The 15,285-nt window shown below is 38.1% G+C and overlaps 1 protein-coding gene across 4 annotated transcripts in view; it reads right to left on the bottom strand.

The window, feature by feature from the left end:
• OLFM3 (olfactomedin 3) overlaps nt 1-15,285 on the bottom strand; it is a 223,584-nt gene that overhangs the window by 16,639 nt on the left and 191,660 nt on the right. For all 4 annotated transcript variants that reach the window (XM_024989589.2, NM_001098094.2, XM_059884759.1 and 1 more), the window contains 1 exon segment: nt 14,201-14,420. In XM_024989589.2, coding sequence (XP_024845357.1) covers nt 14,201-14,420 — 220 coding nt within the window.

Below are 15,285 nucleotides of genomic sequence, written 5' to 3'. Positions count from 1 at the left end.
GGTTTTAAATATTTTTTTCTTTCTTGGATAAAGTCAATGGGACCAGGCTTTGGATTAGATATTAGAGTGGGAAGTAGAAAGAGAAAGAAAATCTCAAATTGAAAAATAATTGGGGGTACTCTTTCTACCCCCTTCTGATGCCTATGTCAGAAGCTTTCTCTATCTCCTTTATACTTTAATAAAACTTTATTACACAAAAACTCTGAGCGATCAAGCCTCGTCTCTGGCCCCGGATTGAATTCTTCTCCTCCGGGGGCCAAGAATCCTGGTGTATTCGTGTGATTCAACAACAACCTTTCATCTTGGGGGCTCGTCCGGGATCCTTCAGGACAAGGTAAGGATGCTTGGAGCTTTAGTCCTTTGTTCTCTTAGCGAACACGTTTTCTGCTGTGCTTTACTAACTCTACGGTGTGCTTGTGTAAATGAATGGCATGCCCTGCGTACAACAAGTAAGGGGCCCTGCTCTGCGGTTCCACGGTGATCTCATACGGCTTACGGCAAAAACCTGTCAGGGCGTTATACTGACCTGCCAATGCCAAGAGGCACCCAATGTCTCCTTCAGGAACCGACCAGAAATGGGCAAAGCGTGTGGACCGAACTCTCCTTTCTCGGTCAAACTTTTCGGTCTCTTTGACCATTTTATAACTCCTTGGGAATTAGAAGTACTAACCTAATCTATCGGATCATAGACTTTCAAGGGACTTGTGATCTATACTGTTATTGTGTACTGTGGCTTAGGTCCCAAACTTGAATTGGTAGTCAAGAAAGCGCCTAGCCTCGCTAGGAATTGAAAGTTATGGATATTGTTCCCCTAATCTATGTAAATGAAACTATTTGTATGGTGATCTGCCCTTCTTCAAGATTCAAGTTAATCATTTTATGGCCCAGGATAAACCATTTGGCACCAAGACTACCCGAAAATGCATCTTATGGGTGAGGGGCCTAGTGCCATTCTGAATTTTAAGACATTCCTTTCTTTCATTAACAGACTGCTAGTGACTATATAACACCCAGCTGAAGACTAGCAGGCGGGTACTCTTTCTACCCCCTTCTGATGCCTATGTCAGAAGCTTTCTCTATCCCCTTTATATTTTAATAAAACTTTATTACACACACACACACAAAAAGAAAAATAATTGAAATATTGGCTTGTTCAGATGGTCAGATTATAGGGTTATTTACTCAGATTAAATGCTCAGGAAGGAATGGGTTTGGAAACAAAACTCAAGAATTCTGTATGAATTATTTTATGTTGTTTCATGACTATTATCCTTACTAGTAGAGAGGTAGAGATGACAGTATACAAATCTAGATAGTGGACACCCTTCTGAGACAGTTTTCAGAGTCTTCAGCACACTGATATTAGTGAAAGCCAGAGCCTTGAAGAGAGGGCACACACAAAGAAGAGGAAAACATATAAACATAATTCTGGGACATCACAGTATTTATAGCACCCAGTAAAGGAGCCCAATAAGAAGCTATGAATGGAATAGGGAAAATAGTGTAGTGTTAAGAAATCCTAAAGAAGAACATGTTTTAGGAAGGATGAAGTACTGACCTCAGGGGAATACAGAGATTGTTCAGAAATAATCAAAGAAATGATCATGGAATTTGGCAGCAAGAAGTCATTCATGATTAGAAGAATCAAATGAAGACAATGTTGAGATCAGAAGCTGAGTTAGAGTTGGTTTTGAAAAGACTGTAAACTAAAGCAGGAGCTATAAAAGATTATTTTAACTAAGAAGCAGAGAAAAGAGGGTGGAGAAATATGATGTTATGGGAAAATTTAGTTACTGTAACATCTGGTACTGATGTTACTCTTGTTGCTTAATAAAGATTTGTTTGCCTTTATAAATAATCTAGTAAAGAGGGAGAAACTTATAATACAAATGGAAAAAATGAATTTCATAAGCAGATGATAGATGGTGATTGCAGCCATGAAATTAAAAGACAGTTACTCCTTGGAAGGAAAGTTATGACCAATCTAGACAGCATATTAAAAAGCAGAGACATTACTTTGCCAACAAAAGTCCGTCTAGTCAAGGCTACGGTTTTTCTAGTGGTCATATATGGATGTGTGAGTTGGACTATAAAGAAAGCTGAGTGCAGAAGAATTGATGCTTTTGAACTGTGGTGTTGGAGAAGACTCTTTAGAGTACCTTGGATAGTATGGAGATCCAGCCAGTCCATCCTAAAGGAGATCAGTCCTGTGTGTTCATTGGAAGAACTGATGTTGAAGCTGAAACTCTAATACTTTGGCCATCTGATGCGAAAAGCTGACTCATTTGAAAAGACCCTGATGCTGGGAAAGATTGCGGGCAGAAGAATGGGATGACGGAGGAGGAGATGGCTGGATGGCATCATGGACTCAATGGATATGGGTTTGGGTGGACTCTGGGAGTTGGTGATGGACAGGGAGGCCTGGCATGCTGCTGAGGTTCATGGGGTCGCAAAGAGTTGGACACGACTGAGTGACTGAACTGAACACTGAACTATCTTTTTATGGTTTTGTTGTTGTTTGTCTTTCTGTTCTTACTTCCACAGTTTCTCAGGAAATGTTCTTTGTTCAATGTATTTCATCCAGGTTAGAATCCTGAGGTGAGTGATAGGAGATCTGGTTTCTGAGTCATAATATTAAATCATCATATTATATTGGATAATGTACTTATTTTCCAGGATGGAGTTTTCTCATCTCTGAGATGCAAGTTCTGAAGCTTAACATTTTGTTACTTTAACTAAGGGGACATGGAATGGATAGAAGCTTCTCTTAGAAATGGTTATTAGATTCCTAAGCTAAAGTTCATCTTGTCAAGTGAAATTAATAAATTAAAATTTCAGGAATTTATAAAAACTGGCCGCTTTTTTAGTTATAATTTGTGGTAGTATTAAGTAAACACAGGTATTCTCATTCTGACCAAGCACAGAAGTTACACAGTAAAATAAAAAATAAAAGTCATTTCTGTTTCTTGGTTCCCTCGAACTGGCTTTTGCTCAAGTAAACATTATTTTTCCGACTTTTCTCTCACTTCCTATGAGGACAAAGGAAGCCAGACAGAAAGGATAATTTCCCAAAATGCCTGAAAGATAAATGTTCCTGCAAAAATGATTGGCATAGAAGGAAGTTAGAAGTCTTGCTTCATTGATTTTCTCCTGCTGTGCTCTTCTGTCTGCTGTGAGACACATGAAAATATTAACATTTCTACATAGGCATGGTTTTGTATGTTCAGAAAATATACTGAATGGGTAGTTGAAAAAAGTAACCATTTTAATACTCTGAGGATTTTGAGACATTAAGTTTTTTATGATCAGTTGCAATCCATATTTATCAGTAAGTAGTTCAGGAAAAGATATCATTTGGGATTCCACAGGAAGATCAGTTGTTTGGATCAATGAAGCATAAAAACCATCTGTCTTTTTGTTTATTTCTTTAATATATAATTGTACTTTGTAATATCCTGGACTAGTAGCTCAGGCTTTGAATCCTAAGGCCATGACCATATAAATAAATGGAGTGGCAAATATGTTTATGACTGAATGTTATTTCTTTTCACTAAAGGCTGTTGGAGAACTCATGTAGCAAGAAGTAGATATGATTTGATCTTTGAAGTCTGTTTATTAAAGCTGCTTAGGTTTGTCTCCATCATATATTGGATAGTAAAATCTGCTTATATTTATATTAATTAACCTTTTATTTGCATGTCTAATCTCACCCACCGCACTGCTGAAGGAAAGTTGGGGGATAAGAATGGACATATAGATGCTGTATTGCATGGCTTAGAATGAGTTTTCAGTGCGTGTCTGGTAAATGGGATCAAGAATAACATGTGTCTAAATACCTCCACTATCCAAAATTAACAGAATTTTACTCTTAAATTATTTTAAAAACTGCGTGAACTTTTTCTGAGCTTAAGCTTATATTATGCATGCATCTTTAAGGAGAAACCTATTTAATATCCAAACTAAATGGAGCAGAATTGTATCCTGAAAACCAGTAATTTGGCAATTCACGCTTGCCTTTGAAAAACACAGGTTTTATATTGTTAAAAGGCTTATAATTTAGTTGTAATCTAGAAAAATGTAGGAAATAGAAAAGGAAGATAAATAATAAACAATTTATGGTAGAACAAAATATATAAAGTACTCCCAAAATGTCATAAAATCACTAGGATTTCAGGGTTCCAGAAGAATGAATCATCAAGTTCATGGACACTATAGAAGTAGCATTCTATATTGTAATTTTGAATTTTAGGAAGAATCAGTTCAGTTCAGTCACTCATTCAAGTTCGACTCTTTGCAAACCCATGGACTGCATCATGCCAGGCTTCCCTATCCATCACCAATTCCCAGAGTTTACTCAAACTCATGTCCATTGATTCAGTGATGCCATCCAACCATCTCATCCTCTGTCCTCCCGCCTTCAAATTTCCTAGCATTAGGGTCTTTTCCAGTGAGTCAGTTCTTTGCATTAGGTAGCCCAATATTGGAGTTTCAGCTTCAGCATCAGTCCTTCCAATGAATATTCAGGACTGATTTCCTTTAGGATAGACTGGTTGGATCTCCTTGCAGTCCAAGGGACTCTTAAAAGTCTTCTCCAACATCACAGTTCAAAAGTATCAATTCTTTGGTTCTCAGCTTTCTTTGTAGTCCAACTCTCACATCCATACATGACTACTGGAAAAACTGTAGCTTTGACTAGACGGACCTTTGTTGGCAAAGTAATGTCTCTGCTTTTTAATATATTGTCTAGGTTGGTCATAGCTTTTCTTCCAAGGAGGAAACGTCTTTTAATTTCATGGCTGCAGTTACTATCTGCAGTGATTTTGGAGTGCCGCCCTGCCCCTCAAAATAAAATCTCTCACTGTTTCCATTGTTTCCCTGTCTATTTGCCATGAAGTGATGGGACCGAATGCCATGATCTTAGTTTTCTGAATGTTGAGTTTTGAGCCAAGTTTTTCACTCTTCTCTTTCACTTAGGAAGAATAGGACTTAGGAAGTGCTTATTCTTCACAGTGAAAAGTGCTATTCTTCACTTAGGAAGAATAGGATTCCAAATCACTCAGTCGTGTCTGACTCTTTTCCACCCCATGGGCTATAGCCTACCAGGCTCGACCGTCCATTGGATTTTCCAGGCAAGAGTACTGGAGTGGATCGCCATTTTATTCTCCAGGGAATCTTCCTGACCCAGGGCTCAAACCAGGATCTCCCATGTTGTAGGCAGATACTTTACTGTCTGAGCCACCAGAGAAGTTCTCAATTTAATTTGAGGAGGTATTCTTATAAATATCTCCCATTAAATCTCCAAGTTAAATCCCAGGCACACAGTTTGACTTTTCTGTTAATTCTTCCTTTCACTGAGATTTTTACTGTCTATTGCTTTAAGTGGTAAGTAGAGCAAAATATAAGGTATTCTGAATGAAATACTGCATTGCTCTTAAAAGAACAGATGGCAACAAAAACCAAGACTAAAAAAAAGGTTGTGTTTTTGTTGTCTTTTTTCCCCAAAAGATAGTTATTTTACAGTTGATGTACACTGATTTATTTCTTGAAAGCAACATAAAGCTTTTTATTTTAAAAATAGTATTTGCTCTCAGAGACCCTATAGACACTAATTTTTACCTATTATGTTTCAGATATTTTATTATATTCTATATAGATTCAACTGAAACAAGACACAGATGATCCCTGACTTCTCAGTGCAGGGATAACTCCATAACATAGTAAAGATTAAAGAAAAGCAAATGGGAATTTTGTGTAAAATATCTGAAGTGCCATGGGGAAGAGGGGTGGGAGCATGTGGGAGACTATGCTAAGGGAATTCAGCCATGTTAAGGAACAATCAGAGAAGTCTCCATAGAAAAGTTGGTATCTGGTCTAAAATTAAAAAGCAAGCTTTGAATTTGGATAAGTAAGGTGGAGAGGAAATTCAGAGTCCAGGAGGGGAAGAAGCATGCAAGATTGAGAAATTGAAAGGATTAGAGTGAGTGCATGATGAGAATTGGAGAGAAAAGGCCGAGTGAGGCAGAATCCATGTCATTGAAACAAACCATGAACAGCTATTTAGATTTAATTTTAAAGGAAAATCATTTAAACATGGTGTGCTATAATTAGATTTGCATTTCAAAAAGAGTATAAATATCTATTGTGGTGGAGCAGGAATGACTTCAGGTAAGGGGAGTGCTTCGGAGGTCTTTGTAGTATTCCATCTGAGAGGTGATGAGTGGTGTTCTTGATTAGGGTGGTGGAAGTGTGGATGTAAAGAGGTGGCTTTGAGAAATCCGTGAGCAAGGGGTAAAGATGTGGTAATTGTGTGTGAGTGAAGTTCAGGGAAGAATCAAAAATGACTCTGACATCTTTCTACAGCAATTGGGTTCTTTTTTTGTCGTTTTTGTTTTTTTTAATTTATTAATTTATTTTTTTTTACTTTACAATATTGTATTGGTTTTGCCATACATCAACATGCATCTGCCATGGGTGTACACGTATTCTGGCCTGGAGAATTCCATAGACTGTATAGCCTATGGGGTCTCAAAGAGTTGGACACAAGTGAGCAACTTTCACTTTAGTAACAAAGAAATGCCCAGGATACCTCAGTACATTTAACTCAGTAAATAAATATGGGTTCTGTTTACTGAGTTAAACGTACTGAGGTATCCTGGGCATTTCTTTGTCACTAAAGTGAAAGTGAAAGTTGCTCATTTATGTCCAGCTCTTTGGACCCCATAGGCTATACAGTCCATGGAATTCTCCAGGCCAGAATACAGGAGTGGGTAGCCTTTCCATTCTCCAGGGGATCTTCCCAACCCAGGGATTGAACCCAGGTCTCCTGCAATGCAGACGGATTCTTTACCAGCTGAGCCACAAGGGAAGCCCACTGTGGCTCTGTTACTATGTACCCAACAAAAGATACCATGCGTGAGAAAGAAATCTCAGTCTTTGAACTCAGAAGGATTTGGGATTAGAGTTGCTGCCTCCAACATGTATTTTTGGCAAATTTAAGCTGAGTATCTGTTCCATAAATTGCTAGTAATAATACCCGACCCACAGTTGCTGCAGCAGTTAGGACTAACATACATAAAAAAGCTGGCAATGTCTGTCAAGCAGTAGGCTCTCAGCATTGCTGCAGTTGTCTGCCTATGTGCTTATTCCCCACAATAATGCAAGCTTCTTGGCAGTAGAATGGCACTGCCTGCTACTCATCTTTGTATCCCCAAATACCTGGTTAAGTGCCAATGCACACTGGAGAGTTAATAAATATTTATTGAATGTACAAATAAGATTATTGTCACAATTTGGTTTTTCTTTTACAACTAATTTGGCATAAACATGATAAAGATTGTAACCCCAGTTGAAATTACTTACAATTTCAAGTTTCTAATGCTGTTACTTCTGTTAAACATCAAGGCTTAGAACTGTTCCTGTAATAGAAGGGTGTGTCTTCTATTTCACTAGATGGCACCAAACCATTGCCCTAAAATAGAACTAACATAAGGAAGTGGGAGAGGAGGGTAAAGGGCTGGAAAGTCAGAAAGCCTGATTATAATCTACATTAGATTTCTATTGGTGATCTCAGGGGTTGTACAAGAGCATTAACTGTGCTTTTCCAGTTAGATTCTCACAGGCATATAATTATAGTTTGCATGCCTTGGAATGTGATATGATTTAATTAAGCACAGGGGACTTATTCAGTCCCTCACAGGAGAAAATTAAGTACTTAGGAAACAGCATTACTGTACCTTATTCAGGCCACTAGGGTGCATTGCTGTTGAAGCTTTTTTTTTCTTCTAATTTTTATTTTCTCTAAAACTTTAATTCCCTAGAAGAAATAAGCTGAATGGTGCCCTAGTGATCTCAGTGTCTTATGACTCCTTCTCATGACCTTATTAAGTTAAACTTTGCAGGCAATGACACTAGTTTGTTTTTTAGTTTCTTAAAATTCGTGTGATGTACACTGACATTTTCCCTAAAAACAAATCAGCTGCAAAGGTGAGTGGAAATGTATTCCTCATAGTTGAAGTTTTATTTTCTTTCCCCAGTCCATTTTTACACTCTACTAATTGCCTGTTGTATGTTGAGGCTTTTGTGAAGAACAAAGATGTCACTGATGGATAAGCCTTCTTGCTCCTGTTACTATATTGCTGATATCATAATTATTCAATATCCCACTCTACATCTGAGCAGCATAGTAGCTGGATTTTAGACCTTTTTGGAACATTGAACTCCTGATATGTTTGTTTTTTTTTCCCTCTACATTTACTGTGAATGGTCCTAATTTTATTTAACATCTATTTTCTGAGTCTGTATGTTCTAATATTTTGATATTCAGGCACTTCTTTATGAGGTACTGCTGGGTAGGCAGCTAGAAGTGTTCACAGAGATAAGTTGGTCCAATCTGTACAAATTTTCAGGGATTATAAAAACTAAGTAAAGTGTTACTCAAATTATAACTTGGTGTCACACAAAGTTATTTATGTATGTATTTTTTGATGTAAATATATGTACCTAACCAAGTACTTCCATTGAAATTGGAGTAATTCTTTTTCTAATGAAAAAATATGAAGATTCACTTATTTTTTCAAGAACCAGTGTGACTCTCACAGTGTCAGGGCTGTCTCTCTCTACCTGGAGATGTTTTCTATATTGTAATTAAGCCAATAGCAAACCTCTTTGCTCAGAGAGTCTCAGTAAATGGTTTTGATGAATTGGCATAAACATGGTGTGATGGAGAAAAGTACCCAAATGTTCCAAACCATTCTTGGGGCAAATAAATGAGTTAGAATCACTGGTTGTGGCACTGGCCTCTTTGTTAAGTGAATAGAGATCTGAGGGTTACCGATAATCTAAAGTGAAGTATTTGTGATGTGAGAACTATTTTCAGTATTTTGTAAGGTCATATCAATTAATCAAAGAGCATTCATCTAATTAAATAAAAAAGTAAATACTAATGTTATTGCTATTTGATATCTATATTTGCTGGGCTGGATGAAGCACAAGCTGGAATCAAGATTGCTGGGGAAATATTAATAACCTCAGATACACAGATGGCACCACTCTTATGGCAGAAAGTGAAAAAGAACTAAAGAGCCTCTTGATGAAAGTGAAAGAAGAAAGACAAAAAGTTGGCTTAAAGTTCAACATTCAGAAAACAAAGATCATGACATTCAGTCTCATCACTTCATGGGAAATAGATGGGGAAACAGTGGAAACAGTGGCAGAGTTTATTTTTTGGGCTCCAAAATGACCACAGATGGTGACTGCAGCCATGAAATTAAAAGACGCTTACTCCTTGGAAGAAAAGTTATGACCAACCTGGACAGCATATTCAAAAGCAGAGACATTACTTTGCCAACAAAGGTCTGTCTAGTCAAGGCTATGGTTTTTCCAGTAGTCATGTATGGATGTGAGAGTTGGACTGTGAAGAAGGCTGAGCTCCGAAGAATTGATGGTTTTGAACTGTGGTGTTGGAGAAGACTCTTGAGAGTCCCTTGGACTGCAAGGTGCTCCAACCAGTCCATCCTAAAGGAAATCAGTCCTGAATATTCATTGGAAGGACTGATGCTGAAGCTCAAACTCCAATATTTTGGCCACCTAATGTGAAAAGCTGACTCATTTGAAAAGACCTTCATGCTGGGAAAGATTGAAGGCAGGGGGAGAAGGGGGTGACAGAGGATGAGATGGCTGGATGGCATCACTGACTCAATGGACATGAGTTTGAGTAAACTTAGGGAGTGGGTGATGGACAGGGAGGCCTGGTGTGCTGCAGTCCATGGGGTCGCAGAGTTGGACATGACTGAGTGACTGAACTGAACTGATATCTATATTGTTGCTAGGTTGTATATTTTTGATTAGGTAAAATAAAAATAGAATAGCATGTTTTCAGGTTGTTTTACTTGTTCTTCATTACCTAGATACAGTTTTGGTTCAATAAACTTTTTGTTGTAGTTACCAAAAACATGTTAACTAATTAATACAATTTATTTGACACATTCTTTCAAACCTGTGGTCCATGGTGGAAAATTAATAAAATGAGTCTTTGATATATATTGCTGATTGCAGTCCTGAGGCCTAAGGACACCATAGAGACATTATCCATGTTTCAGTAAGGAGAAATATGTTGAATTTGTGTCTGCATAGATTAACCCTTTTTGTCCCAAATATAATTTTTAATATTGGGGGAGATTCTGTGTCAGAAGTTATATGGATTGGAAAAAACAAACAGCATTGTGAAAGAGCTGAGATAAGTGTAGAATTACCTAACTGTAGTAGACATTTTTTTCCAGCTAAGCAAACTTAGAAAGAGTATATGTCAAAAGTAAGTGAGTAAGTAATTGTTAGTCACTCAGTCATGCCAGACTCTTTGTGACCCCATGGGCTGCAGCCCACCAGACTCCTCTATCCATGAGACTTTCCAGGCAAGGATACTAGAGTGGGTTACCATTTCCTTCTCCAGGGGATCTTCCCAACCCAGGGATCGAACCTGGGTTTCCTGCACTGCAGGCAGATTCTTTACTGAGTGAGCTACAAGGGAAGCCCTATATGTCAGAAGTAAAGTTCACTTCTAAATAGCAAATCCCAAGAGTTTTCTGTGTTATTCCTTCAAAAACATAACTTGGCACACTCCAAGGTGATGACTAGGTGTAGAGCGTTTCTGTTGCTTGTCTTTGTTTTAGTAGAATCCATTTGTGCTAAGTAGGTGCCTGGACTTAGCATACAAAACCAGTGGCTTGGGTTTATTGTAAAATGGTAGGAATGACAGAGCGAATTGATATACAAGGTCTTTAATGGTTCACTAACAACAAATGGACCTCTTCCACATCAAACTGAAGCCCTACATAGACCAGTCCTATGTACTGTCATTTACAGAAAATCTTTACCCAGATGTTTTATGGGCTAACACCACCCTTATGGCAGAAAGTGAAGAGAAACTAAAAAGCCTCTTGATGAAAGTGAAAGAGGAGAGTGAAAAAGTTGGCTTAAAGCTCAACATTCAGAAAACTAAGATCATGGCATCTGGTCCCATCACTTCATGGGAAATAGATGGGGAAACAGTGTCAGACTTTATTTTTTTGGGCTCCAAGATCACTGCAGATGGTGACTGCAGCCATGAAATTAAAAGATACTTACTCCTTGGAAGGAAAGTTACGACCAACCTAGATAGCATATTCAAAAGCAGAGACATTACTTTGCCAACAAAAGTCCGTCTAGTCAAGGCTACGGTTTTTCCAATGGTTATGTATGGATGTGAGAGTTGGATTGTGAAGAAAACTGAGCGCTGAAGAATTGATGCCTTTGAACTGTGGTGTTGGAGAAGACTCTTGAGAGTCCCTTGGACTGCAAGGAAATCCAACCAGTCCATTCTGAAGGAGATCAGTCCTGGGTGTTCTTTGGATGCTGAAGCTGAAACTCCAATACTTTGGAGTTTCCTCATGTGAAGAGTTGACTCATTGGAAAAGACTCTGATGCTGGGAGGGATTGAGGGCAGGAGGAGAAAGGGATGACAGAGGATGAGATGGCTGGATGGCATCACCGACTCAATGAACATGAGTCTGAGTGAACTCTGGGAGTTGGTGATGGACAGGGAGGCCTGGCGTGCTGCAATTCATGGGTTTGCAAAGAATCGGACACAACTGAGCAACTGAACTGAACTGAAATATGCATTTTAATACTTCTTTGAACCACTAAAGTAACTTAGATATTGAGAGCCCTCAAACAATTCTTTATTTGGGATTTTTTTCTTGTTTGGTGCAGACATCATTTAGCAAGCTATAAAATCAGTCTGTACATAGAACTAAATTATTTCTTGATTAAAAAAAGAATAAAATATAACAGCAGAATTTATGTCAGTAATGTTTACCTATTTTCCATTTGCAGTAAACTCCACAGTTTGAATTATAAAAGCAAACCATATAAAGGAGTTTTTAAGTGTTGTATTAAATGACTTTTCCCTTGCTTAGTCCTATGCCTTCTTGACACAAATATGTGGCTCAAGGAGATAATTTTTTTTTTGTAAGTAAAAGAGATTATTCTGTTAGTTTTTGAAATACCTAATATTTACTCTGTTGAAAGTTTAGAAATTGTTATAGGACTGCTTATAGAATTAATTTATTCAGCAAACTTTACTAATTTAATAAGATTTTTAGGCACTGAGAGATACAGCACTTAGAGTGAATATCATAGACACTGTACTTATTCTTGTGGAACAAAACTCTAACAAAAGAGTCATCCAGTTACACACAAAATGATAATGAAACATGGAAAGTCCAATCATTGATGAGATATCAAGATTTGAGAGCACCTAGCAGGAATGCAGAGGGTACGGGGGGGGGGGGGCTGTGAAGATTCTGGTGAGGCATAACATTTAAATTGAGACCTGCAAAATGAATAAGACTTTGTCACCTGTGGCAAGTGAAAGTGTATTTATTGATAAAGAAAAGATAAACAGAGGAGAGAGTGTTTCAGGAAAAGGGACAAACCAAGCCTCAATACGGTCCTATGGTTAGAGTGTAGACCACGTGTGAAACTGGGACGTAGTGTGTAAGGGGAGAAAAGACAGGACCTGAAGTGAGGATGTGGGCTTCCCAGCTGGTACTAGTGGTAAAGAACTCACCTGCCAGTGCAGGAGATGTAAGAATCATGGGTTTGATCCCTGGGTCGGGAAGATCCCCTGGAGAAGGAAATGGCAGCCCACTCCAGTATTCTTGCCTGGAGAATCACATAGACAGAGGAGTCTGGTGGGCTGCACTCCATGGGGTCACAAAGAGTTGGACATAACTGAAGTGACTTAGCAGCAGCAGGAGCAATGAGGATGTAGGGAGGACCACACATGAAGGGCATCCTAAGCCTCATGCCCTAGGAGCAACAGTATCCTAGGGCATAAGGGAAGCATAGGAGATTTTAAATAGAGGAAAATCATTTCAGATTTATATTTTAAAAAGTCTCTTTGGCAATAATGTGGACAGTGGGTGGAGAAGAGCAAGTAGTGGAATCTACTCAAGTCATGACCTTAGGTGAAAAAGTATGGACTTTGCATGATGAGAAATAGGAACTGAGGGTTATTGCACATGTGTTTACCTTTGGGGGTTTATGTTACTGCCTTCTGATTAATTTTTTTGGATTCTCTTGGAAATCCTGAGATGACTGCTGTAGGGCCTCCCATGTGGTTATTCCCCACTTTATTTTGAGATTGTGATTACTGAATGCAACATTTTGCATTCAGCTGTTTTTATCATTTGGATTGCATCTGTAAAAGAAGTAGTCTTTAAAATGTTCTTGTAAGTCATCCAAATTTTAAGTATTTATATTTATTCTCTGAATGTTTTTTTACTAGAAATTCTTGTTTTCAAATTCTTCAGTCCTCTTCCCAGTTTATTTCATATTCTAGAAAAGTTTTTCTTTTCCTTGAGAGAACACTTTCTATGGTTATTGAGCACCCCCCTTCCAAATCCTATCATATCACATCAACAACTAAAACATTATTTCTAAATGGACTTACAACCCCTCCTTATTCAATTCGTAGACCCTTATTTATTTCATATAAGTTACAAACTAGCCTCCTGATGACTTCAATTGAGTAATTAGCTTATGCATGCAACAGAAAAGTTTGTAAACTCAGACCAGGTTGAACCACATATTTTAGTAGTTAAGAATTCGAGTCCATGACTCAAGTCAAATGCTTGGCCCCTTGTAGAGCAAATATGCATTTGAGTAGGTGCCTCCTTTTTATTTCTTGAGTGGATCAGATCATGTGATGGCAGCTCTGCATGGTAGAGGAATGGTTGTCGTTTCCTTTAACATGGCTGTTTCACATTTGTTCCCAGGGCAATATCCTTTTCCCCAGTCTCTAACTTGCTCCACTACCTGAAATGGCTTCCCTCTTCCCAAGCAGTGATTGATCATCACCTATCCTCTCTGTCTGAAACAAAACTTATTATTTTCATAGTGTAGCTGATAGAATTGCTGTGTCTGTCAGACCTCTTTATTTCAAGTGATCAAACAGTCACAGGGTGCTCTGAAAGTCAGGCAGCCATTAATCAGAATGACCAGGAATGCTTAAGCCTTTAAGGAACACTTGCTTTACACTTAGAAAGCAGGCACTAGTTTCCCTATAATTAGGAGTTCATGACTATTTGCAAAATGCAAGAGAGCAGTTTTCATTGACACTACTTAAAAACACAAGCTGGACAAATGGAATTGCTCTACTCACTTAGCTTCTTCATGCAGTCACGAAGTCTGGTTTCCAAGCTGAGCACCCTTTGATGTAGCTCCTCATAGTCATAGGCACCGATCTCTTCCTGAATTCCCGTGAGGACAGCAGACAGATTCCGGATTTCCTCCTTGAATTGGGTGATTAACTTGGCATCTGTTTTGTACTGTTCTAGCACAGGAATCAAAGGCAGGAGCTCGTCCATCTTCTCTTTCAGCTCCTGTGAAAAGCAGCCAGTTGTTTCTGAGAGTCACTTAACCAGATCAAGCAGCTACATTCTTCGTCATGATGCTACAGGAAGATTATTAAAAAAGATTCATAATGCCTTACTGATTTTTTTATTGAAATTGGGTATTTCAGGAGCATGTAAGTGGCCACATGATCATTAGTAGTAAATCCACTTATCTCACGATTCAGTACAAGAACATCTCTTTAAATGGTTAGATGATTTTCTATGCAACGAACTGATCCTTATCATAATGACAGAACTTCCTATGGTAGCAGTTAGGGGTTTATGTAAAATATTGCTTTCTGGTGACTTTTTATAAAGTGAACAATGCATTATTTAGTCAGGAAATATCAGTATGGTCCATCTTCTAAATATGAATTATTATAAATAGGTCAAATACCCTGTTTAGCCAAGTCTACTTACCCATTAACTAAGTATCAATAATATAAGGGTATTTATAGAAAATTTTGAACCCTGGAAGAGCTTTACACTAACACAGTTTTTCCAATTTTAGGCTTGTTCCATTCCTCCCTTCTACTCCTCCCTCTTTTTAATATCCTTCTTAGCACAGCATCATTAGGAATGTAAGTTCATCAAGTATAAAAAAATCATGCAAAGCTTTGCAAAGCTCAAAGAAATGTATGTTGTTGTTTACTGTTTTGAATTATTCGTTATACTCAGACTTCATTTGCCTTAGCATAGGTAATTTAGAGCTCTTTATGTAGGGCAGAGTTGCTTACCAGTGTAGTAAATTAACTCTTTCAAGGACTAAGGTGGTTATGATTTATGTAATAAATGAGCATAGAGTTTTTTGAAACGGAAACACTGATTTTTGTCTAGAGAACAAGAAGTATAC

The sequence above is a fragment of the Bos taurus genome, chromosome 3 (genome assembly GCF_002263795.3).
Source record: "Bos taurus isolate L1 Dominette 01449 registration number 42190680 breed Hereford chromosome 3, ARS-UCD2.0, whole genome shotgun sequence".
Lineage (NCBI taxonomy): Eukaryota > Metazoa > Chordata > Mammalia > Artiodactyla > Bovidae > Bos > Bos taurus.
The sequence above is the reverse complement of the archived record's forward strand: the minus strand, read 5'-3'. Positions and strand labels throughout refer to the sequence as shown.